This window comes from Scomber scombrus, chromosome 17 (assembly GCF_963691925.1).
Source record: "Scomber scombrus chromosome 17, fScoSco1.1, whole genome shotgun sequence".
NCBI classification, from domain to species: Eukaryota; Metazoa; Chordata; class Actinopteri; order Scombriformes; family Scombridae; genus Scomber; species Scomber scombrus.
The window spans coordinates 9,809,535-9,834,563 of record NC_084986.1 but is presented as its reverse complement, the minus strand read 5'-3'; the positions used below and the strand labels follow the sequence as shown (position 1 = coordinate 9,834,563).

The window sequence follows — 25,029 nt, the reverse complement described above, 5'->3', positions numbered from 1 at the left end:
GTGAAGACATGGGGCTGTCAACCCCCAGACCTAATTAAAGTCCTTCTGTTGCCTGCCTAGAAAAGACCCTACTCTTTATTTTTTTCCGTCTCTTTTTTTCCCTTTCAATTTTCTCTATTTCCCCATACTCTAATGAACCCTTCCCCTACAGCCTAACCCCCAACGGGTGGTCTGACTCTGCTTTGGCTTTTAGAGAGAGAATAATAAATCCAAGAGGAAAGATAAAGGAGCTGGGCTGGGTGATATCCAAAGGGAAAAAAGTGGGCAGTTGGATGAATGACAAGAAAAGGAACACGGAGCTAAAGTAGATAAAAAAACTCTATGGGAGCAGATGACCTTGACCATGACCCCGTGTGGTTGTGTCTGCACTAGCGATCCTGACTATGAAAAGAAGAAAATATCCTTTTGATCTCACTTTAGTGTCCACTACTACATTAAATTGCAACCGGTTAATATTCCCCTTAAAGAAATGACCGAAGGAATAGCATTGAAACCAATACATAATACATTTCTGAAAAAGAAGAAAGAAACATGGAACAGGTCTCCAGTAAAGTGGAAGAATCTCAGTTCAGGTGTGTGACTACACTCAGTTCTTACCTCTTCTGACAGCTGTGAGTAGTGAGTCTCAGCGGTGGCAAAAATAAGAACAGGGCTGAAAGATGGCACATCCTGTAGCAGGGTGAGGAAAGTGCTCTTCACAGTATCACTCACTGTCTCCCACCACTCTGAGATATGCGGCATGAACACCACACTGGGCACGCTCCGGCGGGCCTCACGGAAAACCTAGAACCGTACAGATAGGTCAGAGACACAGTGTTGCTTTACTGTGATTGAATAACAACATTTAGGCCAATTTATGCTTTCCCCTTTCTGCATCCACAGGCAGCTGTGGTCTAGTGGACACGGCCGCAGTTCCATTCATACTTTTTTCAGAGGTCCTTGGACACAGATGCGCCCCTACATGTGCCTGCTTGCAAACAGGGTTGTAGCTAACAGGGTTACAGATAACTTTCCACAGTTGTAAAATCTCTGAGTATTATAAACTGCAATAAACTACAATTTTCCTAAATTGTATTTGATTGTCTCATCAGCACTTAACCAATACGCCCACACCAACACAGCTCAGTGTATTGTTTTACACAGGGCTGTTTTCAGTCTGAACCCAGCTGAGGAGTTTCTGTATGTCGCTGAACAACAAGAAAAATTCAAAAAATGAGAGCAACAGCTTAATGAGAATAGGTATACAGTACATACATAGGGTAGACAAGACAGGCATTCCTGTTTGCTTTTCTAGCACATGCGCAGTTGATGCGCTTGCTTTGTGTACAATCCACATGGTCACAAATTTGGGGCTGCACACGGGCATCCACAGAAGGAAAGTATGAATTGGCCTTTACAGCACAAATTATTAAGCGTAAATGCAAGGTGGAAGAGCAGGTACACCACTGACATTTGATTAGAGAGGGAAGCAATGTTAAAACCAGTAAGTTGCTTATTGCCTTATTTCAACCACCAGTGCAACAGATGGCCTTGAGTGGATCTGCTTGAACCTATATCCATATTTTCCCATGCATCAGTGTGTGTGTTACCTGAGCACAGGACTCTTCTGGCGTCTTAGCGCTAACAGAGTAGAGAGTAGGCAAGTCCAGGCGGTGCACTGGCAGCTTGTCCAGGTGGTGCAGCAAGGCAGGAGCCAATTGGGAGCTCTGTCCTGAGCCTGGGGCCCCGGCTAGCAGCAGACGAGGCCGGTATGCTGTGGGCTGTTGGAGGGCAGAGCTAGAAGCAGAAGGGAGGGGAGGAGTTCAGAGTTGGCACTGCATGAGTATCTATCGGCTTAGATAACTGACCAGGAGACATACTATCTTGATTTCCCTTCACTATTGGCGCTTTTCCACTATACAGTTCTAGCACTACTCAGCTCGACTCGGTTTGGTACCAGGAACAACCTTTTCCATTACTATAGTACCTACTCAACGTGGGCGGGGTCGTCATAGCAAGGCTGCGCTAAACTGCCGTGACTTCGTTTTATACGCGACCCAAACACATAAACAATGGAGGGCATGGAGGCAGTGGTGTACTTGCTGCTATATGTGGCTTTTTGTCACACACAAAGCAAGAAAATTGAGCCGAACGGCTGTATCACTGTTGCCGGTGATTTTTGAGTCTTGTGTGGGACGGCTCATGACTCTTCCAGTGAAGACTCTCCAACCAATCAGTGGCCGGTAGTCTGTTGACGTCACATTTAGTATCGGCTCAGCTCGCTTGGAACTTCACCAGAGCAGGTACTAAAAAAGTACCAGGTACCAGGTAATATCCCTAATGGAAACGCAAAAAAAAACGAGTCGAGTCGAGCCGAGTATTGCTAGAACCGTATAGTGGAAAAGCGCCATATAGGTATGGGCTCTGCTTGTGCTGTGTGTAAGGTCTGCATCTGTACGCAATACCAGTCATTTTGGTGAAAGTTTGCATCTATTAGACAAACCAGAAGTGATGGCATCTCTGCCCTCATTTCACTGTTCAATGATTCTGCTCTGTAAATGGGACACTTAACACACGCACAGGTGTTCAATAACAAGATTTGATAATTTGGGCCAGTTCATGCTGACTTTGAGGGCTCTTTGAGGAAGAGAGCGAATAAGCAGTAAGTGCTGTTTTAATGCTGTTTGTGGACCATCCAATAAAGCTCTTCCACTTCTTTAATTCTAAACATTTGCCTTGAGACATTTTACTTATGTACACAGGATACACTACTCTGGCAGAAAAATTCATATTTCAGTGTAACAAGTATATTTTGAAGAGCTGAAGACTGTAAGCTTGGTAATTTCTTAGCAGGTTAATACATAAATGGTTCCAAAAAATGAAAAGCTGAACACCAGTGATTAAGCCATCCTGTTCTTCCTTGTCACTTCATCTCTGAAAAGTAGCAGTGACTGCAATTCTGATTTCAGGACTGTCTTTCTGCTAATCTAGCAATTTCCTCCACAGGTGAGTGCTGTTTCTTGCTCTTGAAATACACAAGCAGCTAATGCTTTGCTTATACAGACACCGAAAATGCAAATATGTTCCGTTGTTTCGGTGCTTTAATGTGTTCCAAATACTGTTTTACACATAATGCATGGCACATCACTTTTAAAAACCTACTTGTACTGTATTTCATACTGCATGATATGCCTTTCAAAAAAAGTTTTCCCCTCCAATGTTCATTTGTATTCCCACCATCTCCCAGCGACTGTCCAAGCCATCCATCAAGGCCAGCAGAGTGGACCAAGGCTGTCAACGAATACTCTAAATTTAATTATATAATCAAATTGTAAAATGACATTATATTGTGCAAATTACATTCAATTGTGGGGAAAAATAGCATTACTACTGCAGCTGTATGCCTTTCATGTTCTTGCGTACACCTGGGCTGCTGCACTGAATGCACTACATGATGAACAGGAGTCACAAAATGTAACTTTCATGGAATTGGAAATGAAATGTAGGTCAAGCTGAAACAAGCGAATAATTCAACAACCGTGTGTTAATGATGGCAGAGACTTGACAACCCAACTGTGCCGCAGATAGTGATTCACAAGATCTAAAAAAAAACCTGTTTGAAAATATGATAACTTTTGTAACCTGTATGAATATTACCTAACCTGTAAAAAAAAAAATGTGGTTAGCAAGAGTTATGTCTCTCATTGTGTTGGTTTGGACATAATACGCAAAAATAGATATTTGAATGGTTCGAACCTATGTGTTTTCTAGAAATAATTGAAGATCATTCTTGGAAAATTTTGACAGCCCTGGAGTAGACACAATACAACTGGTCAGAGGGAAAAAGGTGATGGAAGAAATGTAACACATGCCTCTCAATATATAGACAATGTATTTCATACAACTTTTCCCTTCAATGTTCACTCATATTGTCCATTTACATTCATTGCAAACAAGCAAAAAATGACAGGGCAGTATTTGTTTTATTAATTTAAATACTTATACATACTTCATTTGAATCTGCTCATTTTTTTATAATTTGTTTGTGTTAAGTGTACTAAGACTATGGACTTCAAATGAGCTTTACCATAACTTAATCTTGTGGTGACCATTGAAACCATAATTTTGTGGACTCACGTTGAGTAATGGAGGAAGGGTCTGTGCATTGCAGAAGAGGAGAGCTGACTCTTTGGGGATGCAGCAGGCTGGACTTCATATATGGAAGCACAGCCGTCCTCATTGTCATTGTCGCTGTACAAGTCCTCTTCAAGCTGATGATTGTCACCGCCTGGCACAGAGAGGGACAGAGTTCTAACAGCCGCGCTCATTTCTCCACGCATTACTGAGAACAATCCACTCAAAAGTTTACTTCTACAAACTTTAATCCTCAAAGCCACCCTTTTACTGACAATAATGTGGCCAGTTCACCAAAAAGTGAGAATTTAAAAAAAAAGAGCTGGCTTATTAGGCGAAATGTAATGGGCATTTAAAAACAAAACAACACCTTGGGAAATTCGTGCCATTATTGGGTGCAAAAAGGTACAACTCTAGTAAGCAGTCTCCCAGTGGTCAAGTGCAGCACAGTGGCTAATCTGCTGTAAACACTCTTCTGTTGACACGAGTGGAAGTTTAGTGATTGAGGGGATAGCAGGATGACTGGTTATCTAATCACTGTGTTATCACCTCTGCATATGTAGGTGGAATATTTCACTGGAAATTTAGTGTGCAATGGTGATACAAGCACTTTGGTAAAAAGGTGGGCAAAGAAATAATCAAATCAAACCAACATAGTGCCAAAAAGTAAAGCACAGATGGCAAGGGAGAAGAGAGTAAGAGTCAGGGTGGAAGAAGCAGCAACCATCAAATGTAAAGTGAAAACAAACAGCACAATTGAAACCATGATTCCCTGAGTCCCAAATCCCTACCGTGTGTGTTGTCCATGTCAGTAGACTGAGCATGGGGGAAGACTCGGAGCAGAGCTTTCAGCACCAAGGAGAAAGAGCTGGCCAGCAAGGGCCTGAGGGTGGGGGACAGGGCTCGGCCTGGGGGAGCCAGGGCCCTTTGGGAGGCTGGGACGATTGTCCTCATGGCCTTGCTGAAATCGCCAGGCCCCAAGACAATGGATGTGACATCCAGCTTCAGTTTGACGCTGCTGCCGTAGATCTGGGGGTAGCGGCGGCGCAATGCCACCAAGGCTGCCTCTGTGCAAAGTGCTTTGATGTCAGCACCGCAATAGCCTGGAAGCAATGTGCATACAGAAAGGTTAAGACTGATTTAAACACAGATAAGATGAAGAAGTTTGTTTTTTGCTTTTTTGATACTGCTTGGTGTGCTATATCCTTTGCAGGTCCACATGAGACATTAGACAGTGGTAATTTGGCCTGACATTCATATTGCAACAAGGTCCCAAAGTACACACTTACACACTTTGGGACCCGGTATTCACTCTTACCAACACATTTTTCTGCAAGTTCATCTACAAATGGCTCAGCCAATTTGGGATTCCAGTCCCGTGTGTGGATCTCCAGGATTTGCTTTCTGGCCTGAACATGGAGAGAAAGACACAAAGAAAATTAGAGAAAACATGAGCGAGGTCAGGTCCTGTGTAGCCTAATAGAAGCAACATGGCAAAAAAAACACTATTATGGTAAAAATAACCGGTTAAAATAAATGGAATAGTGGGGCTGAACATGCTTGCCATTTTCACAAGAGTGAAGTTTTTAAGTAAGTCAGGGCTCACTCCCGCTGATCTTAGCCAGCAATGGCCTGCAGATAAGACTTTGATTACCAGTGATCCTACTGTGTGGACAAAGAATGCAAGGCAACCAATTAGATGGGCTCAATGGGAAGGAGTGACCATTTATCTGACTTACTGTCACATTTAAATGCAGGCACATTATTTTGTGTACAATTAAAAAAAAAGCCATATCTCCTCAAGTGTAAGATAAAAGGAATCAAAGCTGCATGAAAATAAATCTGCTAAAATTAATTGTCCAGAGACTTAATGAGGATCTGCTTTGCCACTTGCTTGATGGATCAAAACATCCAACAGCAAGGAAAAACAGAGGAGACTCTTGATAGCCAAAGGGCTGCATGTCCTAATTTCATCACATAACTCTTATGAGTAAAACACTGATTACTTGCATTATACTGTGTGTCTAGTTGTGTGTGTGTGTGTGTGTGTGTGGGTGAAGCACTGTATGTACAGTATGTGCTGCCTGCACAGGATAGCTTGCTGTCATTTGGTGGTTGTCAGGGAGATACAGAGTACATCTTTGGTGAACTGTCATTGAGTATGTATGACAACTGCATAACATGCAATCTTTTAGGTATAGACAAATATTAATGAAAAAAAACTTTCCCTGTAAATCAAACTGAATATCAGACGATGATTGTGTCCCTGTATTGATATTTCACTGTGTCTCACCTTCTTGTCAGGCAGGTTGAACAGAAACTCCCGGTCAAAGCGTCCAGGTCTCCTGAGTGCCGGGTCGATAGAGTCAAGTCTGTTTGTAGCACCAATGACTACTACCTCCCCACGACTGTCCAAGCCATCCATCAAGGCCAGCAGAGTGGACACAATAGAACTGAACCGAGGAAGAAAGGTGGTAGAAAAGAATGTAATACATGCCTCTCAGTATATAGTAGAAAAATAGTACAATATATTATATACTGAAGCCAGAATTTCATTAACATACCATAAACAAAAGTTACACAAGTAATTTGACTTAAATTGCCTTCGGACAGGACAATAAAATTTGACTTGATTGAATACACAGTGTAGGCAAGAAGTACAACAATAACATAACATGTAGGTGTAGCCAACAAGATTATGTCAATGTTGACAGGATTCATGAAACCGTATTGACATAATAAATATATCAACAGTTCCAGTTCCCTGTTGACTACAACTACCCAGCATGAAAAGAAGTGCAGAGCATCTAAACACTCAAGAATAGGCACATTTCATGTTTTGAATAGCGCTAGACTTGTAATGATGCATATCACAGTTACAGATATTCAATTTCCCTCAAGAATAAAAGATAAAGTGTTTGCATTATTGGAATCTTCCTCACCCACTACTTTTAAAAATGTTCTACATCAAAAGTAAAATTGATATAAATTCAGATTTCCATTTCTATGGTTGATCAATGTCATATGAACAACAAACAAAAAGGAACCCATCCACAGGAGAAGTATCAGGTTACACTTGTACAGTTTTTTTTAATAGTTGCCTTTTTTTATGTTTAATCTTTATATAAAAGACGTGTGAAACCATAATTTCCACTATGGTAATAAAAGATACACACACAAAAAAATAAGTAGGATGCTCACTGCCATACTAATTACAAGAGCAATTTGACACTGGGCCTGGCTGAAGGTGCAAGTATGTATGAAGTATAAATAAGAACACAGAATAGTTGTTGGTTCCTCATTGTGAGGGCTTAACCACATTAGTCTTACCTGTGTATCTGGTCTTGCCTGCTGGAGCGAACTGGAGCCAAACCATCAATCTCATCAAAGAAGATAATGGATGGCCTCATCAGATAAGCCTAATCAAAAGCATACACAAGATCCAAGTAAAACCACTAAGGCCATTATGCTCACCTAAACACACACACTGACTAAGCATACAGTTGAAGTAAGATTGTTTCAAAAGATACAAAAGTTAAGTTATAATAGCATTATAGCAACAAGAAATAAAACAGTTTACGATTTTCAATGTGAAGTTAACTCTGGTTAGGTGACTGGCTACAAGAATGTTGACCACCAACTGCCTTCAGATCTCAGCAGGTGACTCACCTGGTCAAAGAGCAGGCGTAGCTGGCGTTCTGATTCACCGACCCACTTGCTGAGGCAGTCGGCTCCTTTCCTCATGAAGAAGGAAACCTTCTTGTCTCCCTGGCTACACTCATTGGCAAGTGCCCGTGCTACCAGAGTCTTTCCTGTCCCCGGGGGGCCGTAAAACAAACACCCTCTAAAAAGGAAGGGAGAGGAAATGGAGAATGTGTTAATTTGATAATTGCGACTTAAGAAACATATTTTTTAATTGAGCCGGTACATTAATCGTTATTGTTCAGTGTATTTCAACTTGTAATTGAGCTAATTTGTTTTGAATTGCCCCTCTACTAATCTGTTTACATCTACTAAATTAGTGAGAAACTTGTTGTTTTAATGAGAAATACTACATAAATTACTTTACATCTTTGCACCATGTCATCTTGAAAGACTTGAGTGTCAATTAAGTGGTCAACACATGATATAACCTATTTTCAATCGAACATAATTCAGACCAAAACATCATCATTGCAGCCAGAAGCAGCAATGATCCAAGTCCGAGCAGACTGTGAACATTCAATTTAACATGACCTTAATACGCACTTGAAAACATATCACATGCATGATTTGCTACATTGTTAGCAAGTAGGATTTGGCCACCTGGGGGATTCAAACCCTTTGTATTTGCAGAGAAGGTGATTTACTGACTGCGTTACAGAGGACGCATTGTTTTCCACTTGAGGCAATGACAACACACGTTGAAAACTGGATTATTTTTGTCTGTTTAAACTTACAACAGCAAACTTACAACAGTGTCACTGCTTGGATCCCTATCAAAGTGCCAAACTTGAAAAAAAGTATCACATATTGGTTCTTCTCACCTGGGAGGCTGAATCTTGAACCTCTCGAAGACCTCAGGGTAAAGCAACGGGAACACTACCATCTCCTTTAGCGACTGAATGTGAGTAGTTAGGCCACCCACACTGTCAAATTTCACCTGGGGGGAACACACTCATTTTAAATTAAACTATGAACATTGAAGATCTTTGAAAGAGCTTAAACCAGGAAGTCTCTACGTATGGCAACAAAAATGTATTAATACATTAAGTATCATTAGCAAACTCCAATCAAATAGTAAACTACTTGGCTCAAAAAAGCTAGAGCACTTCCAAGTTTTAAGCCCAAAATTGTGCTACTCTACAGCTTATAGGCATTTATTACTGTTTATACTCACTGAGCTGTCAAGATTCATGGGATCTACGTCTGCCAAGCTGGCACCTACTTTCACCCGATCCCGCAGCACCCCACTTGCCAGATCTTCAGCTGTCAAGTTCATGGGCAAACATCTGTGACACAAATAGGATTGATATAAAGTAAGTGATTACATCTGACAAGAACAAATTGTTGGTCACAAAAACACAAGGATAATATGGCTGTGGCTCCAGCCCTTGGACCTAGAACTCATTAACCTTTAAATTACCTTGAAACAAAAGTGTTTTGTAAAAAAAAAAAAAACAATTTAAACAGAAAAAGAAAGAAAGCAGTATGCATCACCTGTTCCTTGCTCGGGTCATGCTCTTGCCTTTTCTTCGCTCAAACCGCTCCTCATCAGAAGACGAGGTTGTGTCACTGCTGTGAATGGCATGTTTCTTCACTCTGGAGAAGTGTGGTAATTTAGATTCAGTATCACACCATCACACTGTCATGTTACTTAAAGGACCAGTGTGTAGGATTTAGTAGGATCTAACGGTGAGGATGCAGAGTGCAACTACCTGAATACCCCTCCCCTCACCTCCCAGTTCCAAGTGTGCAGGAGGACCTACAGTGGTCACAAAACTCACGAAAAACACAAAAGACCCTTTCTAGAGCCAGTGTTTGGTTTGTCCATTCTGGGCTACTGTAGAAACATGGCTAGTCAACATGGCAGGCTCTCTATGTAGATATTAAGGGTTCACTCTAATTTAAAGGAAACTCTATGATTCTAATTTTCAGGTGATTATACACTAATGAAAACACACTTAAGAATATTATATTCCATTTCTGCCAAGTCTGTTCCACTAGATGCCAATACATTTTATAGACTGGGCCTTTAATGGTCAGGAGAGACCAATAACAATATAGCTCAGACATTATTAGTCACTGAACAAATAAAAAGGGGTGCCTAAGAGCCACACATTGCATAGAATTGAGCATCAGATTTGATTTCCACCAACCTTATATGGCTTCTTCTTGCTGGGGATCTGTGGGTGTCAAAAAGTGATTGGTTGCTCGGTTTTCTGTTCACAGGTTCTGAGAAAAACACAAAACAGCTGTTCGTCACACACCAAGATTCTGAAAATAGTCTCAAATGTGATTAAATAGGGAAAATCTTTTTTTATTAAGTAACAAAGCTTCTAACACAGCTAAACAAATACATAGAAACTTTTGATAAGAAAAAAAACACTGTAATTACCAATAGGTGGTGCCTCATATCTCTGCACTGTTTTACGCTGCCTCAGGTTGTACGGTCTGTCATTTTCCTCTCCTGCCTCCTCCGCTTCATCCCCTTCATCATCGTCATCATCATCATCCGCATCCTCCTCTTCTTCTTCCTCATGAGATTCTGCAAGACACAAGTGTGGTTTTACTACCAAGTATGAGATTTTAAAAGATTGAGTATCTAAATATTAATGCACACTATGCAGGATTTTCGTTAAAACAAATAAATAAATAAAGTATAAACTCACACAAAAGTAATTCCTCTCAATCATCACTTATGATCCACTAGAAGTGTGTGGCAGTATGTGTCTTTAGAGACCCTGCCCTCTGCCTGTAGTTTCTTATTTTCTATTTATTTTGGGACGTTGAGGGTATCAACCTTTGGCAGGGGGTATGTAGCCCGCAGCCAATAACAATATATAATTTTTTAACGTGCTTCACTGTTCCCCCTTAATGCTTTCAACAGCATTGTAAAATGGGATGTTTTCTTCTCTCTCTCTCCTCTCTATCTGCGTCTACTCACACATACATACAGAGCAGAGAGCTGACAGGAAGAAGCATGCACTTTGGCCACATTCATGCCAAATCTGGCAATTCAGCAGCTTCCCGCAGGTTTGTGCGAAGTTGTGTGCATACTTATTTGTGCTGTAGAATGTAACTGCCACGAAACAATCAGGAAATAACATTTTATTTCTCTGATTCTCTTCATTCACTCTCTAGCTTGATCGACTAATGCTGCTCGCTCTCAGCTTGCTCTGGTGTTGTTTAGCCGGGGAGGAGAGGCCCAACTTGTTGTGTTCACAAACAGCAACCCACAAATCTTACATAGTATGCCTATAGTACACCCAATCAAATCTAAATGTTTAATTTGATAAATTCAGTGACAAGATGAGACAGTTCACTAAAATGTTCATGATGTCTCCTTCTTTCCAACGATTGATAAAGAGCACATAAGTAGAAAACTGGCCTTCTGTACCCTCTTCCTCTTCATCCTCCTGCTCCGCTTTACTCATGACTTTGTGGTGTGCAGGCATACTGAAAGTGCTCCTGCGCATGGATTTCCTACGCTTCACCCGGGAATACATGTCCATGTTTTCCTGAAACAGTAGATCCTTAATGTTATCACTTGTGTTCAAATTAGATTATCAGGCAGTTGGACTTTCCAAGCTCTGGGTTGTGTGTTACAGCAGTACAACACTCACCTCCTCAGTGTCTCCAGTCCACATGCGGAGTCGCTCCACCTCACGGTTCTGCCGGATGCTGCTGATGTTGTCCATCTCCTGAAGGACAGCCTCAGCAGTGCTGCACATAGAGCCACACAGAATGAGAAACATAAGGCACCTTTAAGAAACCCAACAAGAAACATTCTTGGCTGGGGGGGTTATATGACCTACAGTGTCTACAGTGCAATTTTGAACAGGGACTTTTTGCTGTGTGGTCTCTTTACTCCAGCACATGGGAATGAAAAGAAAGAATAACAATGAAGATAGTGCTGACTTTCATTTCTATTTGAGGCTGTTCTCATCCATATTTTTTGAATAGAAGCACAGGATTCAGAACTTGTATAAGTGGATGATGTAAACAGACAAAATTAAAGCTGATGGTCAACCTTATAACTTTAGTCATATTTTAGCTTAATCCAATGTTCTGGAAAATTGAGCCATAAAAAAAAAAAAAAAAAAAAAAAAAAAAAAAAGAATACTTGTCCACGTCATGCATCCCATCACAACACCAAAAACAATTAAATAAATATACTCGATATGGCCCTTTCCAAGTCTACTTCCAGGTAACATATTAAACTACATGCTCCTGTCTCCTGTATCTCCTCTGTTTGAGACAAAACAAGAAAAGGTGTCAGTAGTGTGTCTGCTAGCTTACCTATTGACCAGCTGGTCAAACAGCAGGCTTTGATTGAGGTGTTCAAATTGGCTCTTCTTCACCCTGCAGCTCCTCTTCAGCTCCACATGGCCATTCATGTGAGAGTGATCTCCCCCTCCACTCTCCTCATTCCGGTGACTCATATGGGCTGCAGCATGCACAAAATTAAATTAGAAATACATCTTTCTAATTGCTATACATGCTATATGCTATGTGTAAAACTACAAAGAATTGACTGATTGAAAAAGACATTTGCATTACCGTGCCCATTCTGCATTATACGAGATGACAACCTAGAAATAAAAAGAACAAAGGGAAAATTTGAACAGAAGCCTACCATAATCACAAATCAGTCTCTCCAGGAAATTGTGATTTTGTGAATGCAATAGTTAACACAAATTGAAAAAAAATCTCTGCAATATTAGCGAGAGTAATTTTTGTCAAATGACCACAACTTAGGTGCACGAAATGGCCAAATCAATAGAACGCTTGTGATTTGGACCAGTTGGGACAATTGGTGTTGTGGCAATTTAAGTTAAGTCGTCAGGGAGGATTCAGGCACACATTCAGGTGGAAGGTGGACAAATCTCTCTGGCTGACTGCCGTAGACCGAGCAAAACAATTCCAAAAGGTTCCCAAATTTGGTTTCCATTTAGTTAGTTAGAAAAATTCAAGCTTATGCATTGTTCTGACAGATAGCAGTTTTAAATAATTACATTATTTTCTTTTGTGTGCAATTTTTCCAATTCCTGCAATTTTACCACAAAAGGTGTACATAAAACATTGCAATTTGTATCAACTTTTGGGAAAGGCCACTTCAGAGTCAAGCATTTTTAGCCACAATAATCACAAACAAACCTCTGAAATCCTGGAGGGACTGATACATTATACTATTTGAGAGCTCATATATGTCTGTACCACAATGCACAACATGAGAAGAATGTGGTGTGACACTAATGAATGAGACAGTATCTTCATTATTGTAGGATTTCTTTACACATCTGACCAGTGACAAGAAATGGACATCTAGGCTAACTCTAGGTTACCTACACTTGCTTTGTGCAGACAAACCAAATCACTAAATTACTTTAACACAACAAATTTTTGTCGAAGCAAATATAGCAATGTACTTGTTGCATTGTTCTGTTGCACAATATAAATCATCATTAAGAAATACTTTAGATAAGTGAAACAAAAGCCTGAACCTGACCTAGTGCGGTAGGTGGGAATGTCCCAGCTGACCCTCTGGCCCTTAGTCTGAGGGGACGGAGAAGTGTCACTGGAGCTGGGCTCAGAGGCGGTCTGCCGCCGTGTCCGCTTGGAAGGGGGGGCCAACCAAGGGCTGCTGGTACTACTCACATCACTACTGGCCTCCTTCTGATGAAAAGAAAGACACCAAACCAACATTTATGAAAGGAGGAAAGGAGCAAGCACAACAGTAACAAAAATCTGAAAATGAAGCAAGAGGAGAAAAAAAGAGGATGTCACATTCTGTTACAACATTTCACAATACTGGCATTAAAATGACCCAATCAATCACGTTATGAATTGAGAAAAATGCATGACCACACTGCCAACGTAAAAATCGAATCCTTAAGAACATAAGAAAGCAAGAACTCCAAACAGCAAGACCCAGTAAGAGCATCATGATAATAGTTACGTACAAGACATCTTGTACGTAACTCCTCAATGTATTCTCTGAATAACAACAGAGCCTCAACCAGACATATGCCCTTGATGCTCACGCCCTTCACAGCTTAACTTCCCTGCTGATATGAGAGCATATCTCACTGTTGTCATAGGCAACTGTCTGCAATGCCTGCAAAGGGGTCTGTCTGACTGGCTGTGTAGATACATGCAGACAGACTGAGAAGTGCAAAATGGTACCAATAAAGAGCAAAGGCACAGAGGAGGGGTTCATATTGGTGCTTTTTGTTATCACTCCTCCTTTCAAATTCAAACATTGTAACAGAAAGATGGTCACTTGTTGGATCAGGTTTACAAGAACAACATTTAAACACTTCAAACTGCCTCAGGTAACTGACAGTGGTGAGTGCACAAACAATCTGACGTCTACACGTGAAAAATGTGGGAGTGTAAGGTTTATTATTACTCTTATGCCTTTTAATCACGAATAACATTTAATGTGCCTTCAGTTAGCCTGGCTTGCAACCAGTTGGATTTGGCCATAAGCCAAGAAAGAGTTTCCTGAACCACATTCTTTTTTTTTTTAAAGTACCCTCGCCAAACAGCCAATTAAACAAAAAGAATGCGCTAATGACTACAACTAAATCCTCAGATTGGTGAATTATGAGGTTTGTCTGTGTTGAGTACTTTGATTATTGTAAAGAAGGCGGAAACAGGCAGCCTAGCCTTGCATAATCTCAATGTTTACATTTTGAAACAAAGACTGTCAGACAGCTTGCAGGTCAGGCGGACTGAGAGTAAAGCTGCTGGGTTTAACGTCCATTACAAAAGCCCTATATCGTATATACCATTATATGAGTGCATTTAAAAACACTTATTGTACAATCTGGATGGGTAGTGGTCTTTGGGGGTACTAACAACACAAAGTTCACCAAGTTCAGACTAGCTAAATACGGGACCAGCCAAGTGTTGTGAACCTGGACTCCCTTCCCCCACTGTCAGCTAGCTGCAACCTATACAAACGCTAGCTTTAACTAACGCTACTTTCCTTCACATTTAAGAAAAATAACTGCACTAATACATCCAGGACGACACCATGAAGTGCAGCTAATAGCCCCCCACCATGTCATAACCCCCAGTTGTCCTTATTTGAAAGGCTTATTCGTAGAGACAATAGTGAAACAAGTCCGCCGGGGTAAAATAGCCAAACACAAAGGGAACTCAACTTGGGGCTAGTCGGGGAGCTAACATCGCTAGATTGTGATTTGACAGCTGTGCAATACGTCCAGGGTAAATGTGACACACGTATGGATCGCTTTCACTCGTTTCCTTTATTGTGTATCTGCGTGACTGAGCGGGTGTCAAGCTCAACGCCGCTTGGGTTTTTTTGCTGTGAGTAATACATTGTGTGGAGCAACCTTGAGGCCACGGCTAAGGCTACCTAGCAGCTAACAGCACAGCTCACAGCCGGCAAAGAAAAGAAACCGGCTTACATGTTCCTCAGAGTTTCGCTCGTTTCTCGACGACGACCTAGTCCTGGAGGAGATGAAGGGACCACTCCCTGGCCGTGAGCTTTTCCTCGTATTCACCATGTTTGTGTGTTTTTTTTTCCTTTTGTCTGCACTTACAGAGTCTCCCTAGCCGGCTCCAAACACTGCCTCAGTGAGCGCAGCATCGAGGCGCCATTTCTCTCTCTCTCTCTCTCTCTCTCTCTCTCTCTCTCTCTCTCTCTCTCTCTCTCTCTCTCTCTCTCTCTCTCTCTCTCTCTCTCTCTCTCTCTCTCTCTCTCTCTCTCTCATAACATTGCTCCTGCTACCATCATGGATACTACATAAATATCAAAGAGACCATAATAGTCAATACTAATAGTTATATAATGTTATGGGTTATAATAAATTCAGTGGTGGAGTATGTATGAGGTACTATAAAGTCACCGCACCATGTATTGCTACATAAAAAATAAGTACAAACAGGCAGTGGTTCTTAAAGTCGGGTCTGGGGACACCCATGGGTCCTTGAGGGGCTCCAGGGAATAATTTATTGTCACTATAAGTAACACAGACATAATGCACACTGTTGGGAAATAACTAATTACATGTAATGCTATGTCATTTAATAAGATTTTGCACAGGAGTAGGATTTTTCCTTATTCTTTTAATATTCATCATGTTACTGAATACATATTGCTGTTTTTTTATTTTTGAAAGCCCTAACAGTTGAAAACATTCGTTAGAAAATTAGAAAAGTAATCAAAAAGCAATAAAATATAATAAGCTACATTACAAGCAAAACATTTCATCTGATGGGGGACCCTGGGACAAAATCTAATCAAATGTGAGTTTGTGGTCTAATTTGTGTCTATTCAGGGGTCCTTGACGTATATAAGAGGAAGAAAAAGAGCAATAAGGAAAGAAATGAGGTCAAGAAAACTAAGAAAAGAACATCTGTAATCTTGAGTCCACAGTGTACCCTTCAGAGGAATATCATATTATGTGAAAGACCAAATCTTCAATCCACTCCTCTTTATTCTAAATGCTAATATCAAAAAAGATACACAAGTATTATATCAACTATGTAAACATAAAACCTGGTATGAATCACTGGAAATGTGTTGATTCTGACATTTTGGAGATATTCATAATTGCATTAAAATGTTATTTTGTAGGATGTCAAATTAGTTTACTACACACATATCTAAACTTAATTAATTATATTATCTGTCTACTACAGGTGGGAGTGATAACAGTGGAAAGTCTGAAATCTTTGATCAGTCTCGGTTTGCTATGAAGCAAAAGTGACATTAAACAAAACTGTAGTCTGCCAGGAAGTACCTGTGATCCTCTCCAGATCCTCTGTGGGATAACTTAACCCCAGTTTGGGTGGCACTGCTGAAACCCAAAACTGTGTGTGTGTGTTGCCAGTTCTATTTCTGACATGACTGAAAATGCCACTGTGCTCGCCATCTGTTTCATCATTTTGTCTTCATCAGTATCTTTTAAAAATATATTTAAAAACCCCAAACAAAAAACAACATTATTTTATTTCCATTTATTCGTATGATGGTACATGCATAAAGCTGTTGAAGACATAAACTGTGATCTGATTGTAAAGAAATAGGTTAATGAACCTGTTATCACTCTGATAACATAATAGTATAGCACATAGACATGATCATTATAATGTCATTGTACCACAGATACACAATGCACGAATGTCTCCTGATAATTTTATTGCTGCGACTTAACACAAATTTTGAATTATTGTGATTAGGTGGGGTGGGATATGGGGATGACAATGTAGAATTTCATGAACTGGTGTTTTGTTCTCCATTCACATTGAATTTCTCTCATTGATTTAATTTATCGTTCCACCTACCTGCCCAGGGACTACGGGTGGAAAATAGCAAATTTTCTAAAACCTTGTGCAATGCATCTCTCCTTGTTTTATACAGGGTTAATGTTTTATTGTGCACTATCTCTGTCTAAATAAAATAAAAAATTACAAAATTATTACACCATGTCTTTCAAGCTGATTTACAGAAGCAGAAGTAAGGAATTTACAACTGAAAAGATGACAAGCACAAAGACATAAATGTAGATTATATCCTAATTATTGTCATTGTTTACCTCATGATATGAGTATTTGAATGTAGTGCAACTTCAACTTTATTTATATAGCAATTTACACACATCACAGTTACTCCAAAGTGATCTAGTACACACAGAGGAGAAACAAACACAATAGAGGAGAAGAGAAATCAGAATGATAATAAAAGATTATAATATATTCAGCAATTAACTGTTATAGAGCAGTATTGTTCTGTATGGGTGCCCTTGTGTATCAGGTGTGTTTACTATGCCATTTAATACTGTATAATCTGTTTTATCTGAGGGGGGGGTGGTGTGCAGAGCTCAGCAGTATAGTTTCGTTACGGCACTAGTGGCCTATTTACGGCACCAAAGTACGTCACGCATTGCTCAGCAGAAGAGCTGCTAACCCGAAATTTATTGCTGCAGATGTGTAGCCGCGGATTAACAGAGAAAACGCGGACTGGTAAATCATTATTTGACCTCAGCCTTATTACACGCATGCAAACTGAGCGTCCGTTGTGTGTAAATGTATGTGTATATATAATCCATGTTACATTATACCACGAGATTTTTGGGTCTGCGTGCGTAGTGGCTGTGACGCCCACTTACATAATGAACGATAACGCGACAAACTGCTTGTTGATTGTTTACCAATAACGTCTTAGATCTTTTTAGAGCATTTTAGGACATTTTTATGACAGTTTAAGTCACAATGTGTGTACATGTGAATGCCATTTGAGTAAATGTACTCGATAAACAACCTAATAAAGGTTATAGCCTACTATTTTTAAGCCATTATAATGACATTATAGTTATTTTTTCCCCCACTACTACTATGATCTTTTCTTCCCCCACTTAGATGGAAAAGACATAACGTCATGAAAGATATTGACACAGTAGGGGGTGAGAAAGATGAAAATTGGTGAGTGACATCAACTTGGTTGCATTGTTCCTTTAAATTCCTTATTTTTAAAGTTCAGTGTTTAATTTGAGAGTTATCATTATTATATCTTGTGTCTAACTTTCTTACTGACATACAGTATCAATGCAACTCACTGGATGTTAGGTTTGAGGTTAGTGTTTTTAAAGTGTGAAGCCCCTCAAATGGCAAATCAATGCAAATTAATGTGTCTCTGGGGGCACATTTTCTGGTTTAGAAACAAGTATCTATAGCATAATTTTGGGGTTGGGGGCTCAATATTTTCTGTATAATAAACCCTGTGTGACTGAAAGGCAAGGTGAAGTTAATAAGGCGCTTAATGACTGAATTACACCCATGTCTTTCTTTCTGAAGGGTTGTCAATGAAGAAAATGAAGCTGAGGCTCCAATGAGGCGTAGTTTTTCGGTAGAAGACCTCCTTGATGAGGTGGAGAAGATCTGTTATGATGCCTCAGGGACTTCCAAGGTCAGAAACAAATAGTCATCACTAAATCTTACTTTGAATCTCGAAAAGTGCACCGTGCAGCCATCACAGGAAAGCATCGGTCTAACCTAAGCGTTTCAGAAACTAGAATTAATAACTTTTAAGACTGTTGACTGAGGCTGACATATATTAACAGCTTGGTGATGTGGAGTTCAGCCCATACATGGATCATTGTGTCTCAGAGATTAGAGCTCACTGTTGTGGCTTTGGTTGCAGGTGGAGATGGTGGTGAGGCTGTGGAAGGATGGCTTCACAGTAAACGATGAGGAGTTTCGCAGCTACTCAATACCAGAAAACCAAGACTTCCTGGATGCCATTAAAAGAGGGTGAGTTTCATTTGGACATGCAAGAAGTTCCAAAGTGTATTAATGGTGTAATAAGTGAGGTTTTTACAGTTTCAAAGCACAAAGGACCATTATATATTAAATATATTGGTGACCTGAGATTTAGCTGTACAAGTGATGAGACTTCTGATTTTTATTAATTCAGCATGTGGCCTGTTCTTCATGCCTGAAACAATTAAGCAGGTTCCCTCCGAAATACCTGATAGTGGAGGACAGTGCTTCATACAAAGAAAAAGTGATACTGTTTTTTTAATCTAGATGTTCCATGACTTTCAAATTACATAAATCCCAAATGTAAAAGTGTATCAGTTTCAGTTCTCTCAGCACATGCTCTATCTGTCACTCGGTCCCTCTTTGTATATCTCTTTTCCTAATTTAGATTCATCTTATAGCTAGTTGTTGCCAAATGAGGTCAAATTATGTGCATTGACCCATTCAGATTGACCTTAGGCACAGGTCACTGTTGGTCTAAAAGGGTATTATTGACAAAAACAAAGATTTCTCTGGGTTGTCCAATTTTTTGTCACATTGCACGATGCAGTATTAACAATTTACAGTTTTACATTACATAAAAACTCAAAAAATATATATACACACAACATGTATTGGGAGAGACAAATCTTATATAATTCATATGTAACATGATGTCTGTCCCTAGTTCGATTCACTGGTTTGATCTTACAGTCGGACCCATCAGTCTCCAAAGGGAAATTAGTAGTAAAGATGTCCCTCCTACAGACTGCAACCAGGCGACATAAGATAGATAAAGCATAACGCTCATTAGTGCTCATTTGTCATATTGATTGATTTGACTAGACTCAAAGCTTGGTATTTAATCTGTCCCAGGGAGCTTCCGGCAGAGTGGGAGAGCAGAGCAGAGGAGGAGGAGCTGGAGATCAATGTGGAGGATCTGACGGAAGAAAATTATGTTCCCAAGAAAAAGGCCTTTCACCCATTCAGTGGCCGAGGATACCGGCTTGGCAGGTGAGAGATTCTCATGTCTGATGGTATTAACAGAGGAAATGTAAAATTTCAGAGCGTTATATATGTAAAAAATATGATTTTTCATGTCTGCAATGGATTATTTTGCACATAACATCTAATAATTTTTATTCATAATCATTGTTGAGTTGGTATTTTTTCTCAAATAGTGGCTCAAGTTCTGAATCTATCATAGGAAGATACTATTCTACTTTTTACCACTAGGTGTCCTTCTAAATTCAGGTATGTAAAAACGGACAAGAAAATCTGACAGAGCAGACAGTCATCCTGATGAAATGAGGGCCTCAATATTTTCAGAGCATCATTGTATGAATACTAATTTCTCTTGGGAGTCTAAGAAGGATTTTCTGAAAGATTTTATCTTTCCATATCTATCAATTATCCAAATAAGAAACCACATTGCCTATGCTATACTGGTGCTTAATCTGTTATATTTATGTCCATTTCCAGTGTTGCACCCCGAGTAGTGGCCAGGTCACCATCTGTGCACGAGGATGGAGAATCTCCTCCTATTCCCATGGTAACACTAGACCACACCCTTCCTGTTACCTCCCTGCAGATCTGGTTGGTTGATGGCAGGAGATTGGTGCAGAGGTTTAACCTATCGCATCGGTGGGTATCACATTCTCAAGGCTGAAACACTACATATCTCTATCTGTGAGCTTGACATCACCAAATAATATCTCCATATTAAAAACAGAGTCACTACTCTGTGTAGGGATCATCTTGACTCTTCCTACACCTGCTGTGCAGTCTGTAAATCTCATAATCTCAAGAATCGCAGAAAAGGAGAAGCTCAAGAGATGACAAAAAGATTTTTGTTTGTTCTTGCTTGGGAGGTGGCTAGGGGGTTTGTTTGAGGATTACGTAATGCTTAGTTCTAGTCTGGTGGAGTTGCAGGCATGGTGCATGTTATATCCCTGCCACAGTGCATGGGGCTGCAGAAAACATAATCTGAGATGTAGCAACGGAGTGGATCTATAAAATCCCCAGAGAGGGATTGCGTAACTCTGATGCAGCATTTATATAACAGGGTTAGTAGCTAAAGGATGGCGAGGACTGAACCCCTCCAACCTCCAGCTAGCCTCAGTGTGTACAGGGGAGCAACCATAGGATCGCTTGTATGTGCTGGGTTATAATAAATAATAGATGATGTTACTAGTATAGTACTTCAGAGGGAAATCATGTGTCATAAGAGAGAGTAGACTATTTGGCCAGGAAAGCTTAGCGCTTGAGAATAAACAATGAATGATGTTCACTAGGGAATGTGTCTTACTCTGTCTTTCTTTATGTGCTTTATAAATCTTCCGTCCTGATCCTTTGTCTTTAAAGTCTGTGTAAATCAATAATAAATATGTGTTCTGAGTTTGTCCCACCAGTAATTAACCACCCAGCCAAATATGAATGATTAAAAAGATCACCAAGTATATAAAATTAGGTTTCAAAATCATGGAAAAATAAACAGCACCCTTCTTTGAAAGCTGGCATGTCCGTTGAAGGCACTGAAAGCACGTTCCCAACTGAACGGCCTCTGAGTTAACAATGCTCATACCAAACTAAAAATACACAATTTAAAATGGGCTTTGTTTGTTGGTTTAAGGCAAGCCACACCAAAGACATTTTCAAAAATGTTAGTAATGTTAGGAGCCACTGTTCAATTTGGCACATATATTTTAGAGTAAATGTGGACTTGTTTCAGTAAAAATCTAACTTAAATGACTAGTTAACAAGCGTATCATCACTGCCTTTTGGTAAAGTGCTGCTCGGCAAATGCTCTTCCTCTGGCTGGGGACCTTCCAGCCACACAGTCGGTGCTGAATCCGTAGCGTCGGTCAGCAGCCATTGTCAGCCGCTGCTGGTGCTGCTTCCATTGATTCTACCCATTCTCATCAGCCAGAGCTGAAGCTGAAGTTGCTGGCGATTCCGCTCATCAATAGATACTTCAGCTGGATTTGAAATAACTCCTTGAGCGTTAACATTACTGAAAAAGGCCCCGTTCACCAGTGTTAGCGGATTATCCAAAGTGACTCCCAGTCATAAATGTACCATTCCAGGCCCACCCAAAAAAATCCCGAACACAGAGATGGTGTAAAACTGTTTAACGCTCTAGCTATGCAATTCAGCACTACATAGTTCACAGTCTTTTCATGTGTTTTTTCTAACATTTATGATGTGTTTTAAAGAAATCTCATGTTCTTTTGTCTTTGCTAGGATCAATGATGTTCAAGATTTCGTGGCACGCTGCCAGAGGAGCTGCCCACCTTTCATCCTGACAACATCGCTCCCCTTCCGGGAACTCAACGACAAAGAGTTAAGTCTTGAGGAGGCGGATTTGGCTAACGCTGTTATTGTCCAGAGACCCCTGAACACACAGGCTCCATTTGGACACTCCTGACCAATCGGGCCCCATAATATACACAACAGACCACCCCTCTGTTTTTTTTGTTGTTTTTTTCCTGATGGATAGCTGATAGTAGACAAGCAGACAGGAAACAAGGGAAGAGAGGGGGGCATGACATGCTACAAGAGGGACGTTGTGTTGCATGCACAGTAACCACTGGGCTACCAGGGCACTCAATCACCCACCCCTCTTTACACCTCACCCACCGCCCCCTCTGATTGCAGTGTTGAGGCCTACTATACCATACCTTATCAACTTTCCCGATTTAGCAGTTAGTGCTGCACTTGACGATTGTTATTTCCGTCTACAGTCTCTGTGTGGGATTATTTACAATCTAATAGAGATGTTGTCAGTTAGTTACAAGCATCTCCACCATCCCAGGTGAAGCCAAGGTGCTGCTGTCAATTCTTTCTTTGTCTTCTTCCTCCCGAGGACGGTGTTTACCTGCCAAAAGATCTCCCTAAATCCCTAAACTGCAAGAAAATGTCGCCCATACATATCGGTCGTACGTGTGTCCATCTGTTGGTCTACTACATATAACCCTCCCCCTCCACATGTGCACACACACATATAAACACTACCACCACCAGCACCACCAACCAACTCTCTAAAGTCTTCCCAAACTGTGATCACCAATTTTTCTGCACTATTTACTGCTAAAATGAGGGGCTGCTGTTTGAATTTTTATCTTTAGGTTTAAAATTGTATTTAATGAACATATGATCTATTAAGTGCATATTATGATGATAAAAATAAGGAAATATTACAACTTGTTATTTATGGTGGCCTGCCTGTTTAGGTCTATCAGTTGTTTTGTCATTTATTGTTGTTTTTTTTTGGTGAAGATTTTCCTTTGTTTTGGGGGGGGGGGGGGTATTTAAGATAGAATGTGGAATGTATTATGTTATTTGAATGCATCCTTTCAAGACATATCACAGCTCAAGGTACAATAAAAATCCTCAAAGCTCTGTGTATTTCTATTATTTCATTTTGTAAGAGAAATAAAATCTAAATTAAGTCTGATATATTTGATTGCACCATAGAATTCCTACTCAAAGATTTCAAATCCATTTTAACACTGCCCAGGTGTTGTCTGAAGACTGCTGACAGAGTCATTTCATAATTGAGGCATCCATCAGCTTCAGGAGATTAAGATGATCATGTTGATTACGGCATGACACCAAGGAGCACCTTATTTCATATTGTAATGCAACATCTGTGCTGTCATTACAGATTTAATGGGGACTAAGATAAAGGAGTCGGAAAGGGACCACTGATGTCAAAGAAGTCCAAATTGGGTGAATGATGACTTAACAGTGGTGTTTCTCAAGGCACTTAGTATGAAAAGCATCTGATGGTATGGTGTAAAACTAAACCATCACTCTGTGTAGATAGAAGTCACTGTATTGTACGAATAAGTGGCATTGCAAGAAAACTTACCAAGAAGGCAAAAATGAACAAAAAACGATCAGATGGGGTGAAGTAAATTTCAATCCTTGTTGGATTTTTTTTTCCTTGTCTTGAATGAGGCATCTTGTGTTTCTTGTCATGTGTAAGAGCACACGTGTGCTTGCTTCTCCATCTCCAAGCTTTCTGCACGGCCTTGGGAAAAGGCGAACACCATTATCCATCTTCAATATTTAAAGCAATGGGAGGGTGGTGTACAGAACAGCAGAGGGTGTGTGTTTGCTCGTGGTTCAGGAGGAAGAAGAGATGACAGCCTCAGGATGGTCAAGGTCAGGGGAAGACACTCAGCTGCAGAAATGTCTTGAATATCATAATGCCTTCTGAAAGATTAGCTTTCATGAGGCCATGCTGAACATTTAAGGACTTTTACCTGAATGTGGAGGCTGTGGTTTTCACTGCATTGGCAGCCAGAGGGGCTCTGGCTAAAGAGTAAAAGGGAGCACATTTCCTTTGTGCTACATATTTAATAAGGCTAAGCATGCAGGGAATTACTTTCCCTTTAACTCCCACATTTCCTTTCAGAATGACCCTTTTACTCATGCAGGAGCCAACCTTTCATTTTGCACATTCTTCTTCACGCATTATCGGAAACATACCCATTCTAATGCAGGTCATATGCCTGCCTTTTCTGTGGTGGTGCCTCTTTCATTGTCAATAATGTGGTTTTGGTAGAGGGGTTTGCATGCTTGGAATTTATGCAGAGGTCTGGGTTCAGCAGTTGAGGTCTCCATGACATGTTTGATGTCATGCTCTGAGGAGAGGCTTACTGTGGAGAGTAAGCATCTTGCACTGAAAGAACTGCTTATGAAAAGGAAAGCGTGTGTGGAAAAGGAAAGAAAGAAAAATTTCTTATAAAAATAATATTACAAATGTGTCCAACCAGACAAAAATGTAAAGAAAAGGCTACGTTTCTTTTCAGAGATAAGCAAAAAAAGAACAATTTTTTATACAGAATAATCTGGCACTGGCACTGCAACCCTGCATTGCAACACTGCAAAACATTATGAGAATGGCAACACTCCAGCCTATCAATCAGATGT

At 40.3% G+C, this 25,029-nt stretch overlaps 2 protein-coding genes across 2 annotated transcripts in view; one reads left to right on the top strand and one right to left on the bottom strand.

Annotated features, from left to right (window-relative positions):
- Positions 1 to 15,410, bottom strand: part of atad2b (ATPase family AAA domain containing 2B) — a 78,491-nt gene extending 63,081 nt beyond the window's left edge. The window contains exons 1-19 of the mRNA XM_062437087.1: positions 15,255 to 15,410; positions 13,325 to 13,491; positions 12,376 to 12,407; positions 12,115 to 12,262; positions 11,439 to 11,538; positions 11,204 to 11,333; positions 10,211 to 10,360; positions 9,972 to 10,047; positions 9,313 to 9,414; positions 8,993 to 9,104; positions 8,640 to 8,755; positions 7,783 to 7,957; positions 7,444 to 7,532; positions 6,407 to 6,566; positions 5,432 to 5,522; positions 4,905 to 5,216; positions 4,117 to 4,267; positions 1,590 to 1,776; positions 598 to 783 (exon numbers count right to left, since the gene is read on the bottom strand). Of these exons, the coding sequence (XP_062293071.1) occupies positions 598 to 783; positions 1,590 to 1,776; positions 4,117 to 4,267; positions 4,905 to 5,216; positions 5,432 to 5,522; positions 6,407 to 6,566; positions 7,444 to 7,532; positions 7,783 to 7,957; positions 8,640 to 8,755; positions 8,993 to 9,104; positions 9,313 to 9,414; positions 9,972 to 10,047; positions 10,211 to 10,360; positions 11,204 to 11,333; positions 11,439 to 11,538; positions 12,115 to 12,262; positions 12,376 to 12,407; positions 13,325 to 13,491; positions 15,255 to 15,353 (2,583 nt within the window). The 5' untranslated portion in view covers positions 15,354 to 15,410. The remainder of the gene's footprint in view (positions 1 to 597; positions 784 to 1,589; positions 1,777 to 4,116; positions 4,268 to 4,904; positions 5,217 to 5,431; positions 5,523 to 6,406; positions 6,567 to 7,443; positions 7,533 to 7,782; positions 7,958 to 8,639; positions 8,756 to 8,992; positions 9,105 to 9,312; positions 9,415 to 9,971; positions 10,048 to 10,210; positions 10,361 to 11,203; positions 11,334 to 11,438; positions 11,539 to 12,114; positions 12,263 to 12,375; positions 12,408 to 13,324; positions 13,492 to 15,254) is intronic.
- A 2,333-nt stretch (positions 15,411 to 17,743) lies between these two features.
- ubxn2a (UBX domain protein 2A) lies at positions 17,744 to 23,481 on the top strand. Its single transcript, XM_062437129.1, has 7 exons — positions 17,744 to 17,814; positions 18,211 to 18,273; positions 18,646 to 18,757; positions 18,992 to 19,101; positions 19,966 to 20,103; positions 20,572 to 20,733; positions 22,333 to 23,481. The coding sequence occupies exons 2-7, from the start codon at positions 18,230 to 18,232 to the stop codon at positions 22,514 to 22,516; spliced, it is 750 nt and encodes a 249-aa protein (XP_062293113.1). The 5' UTR covers positions 17,744 to 17,814; positions 18,211 to 18,229; the 3' UTR covers positions 22,517 to 23,481.
- Positions 23,482 to 25,029: the final 1,548 nt, after the last annotated feature.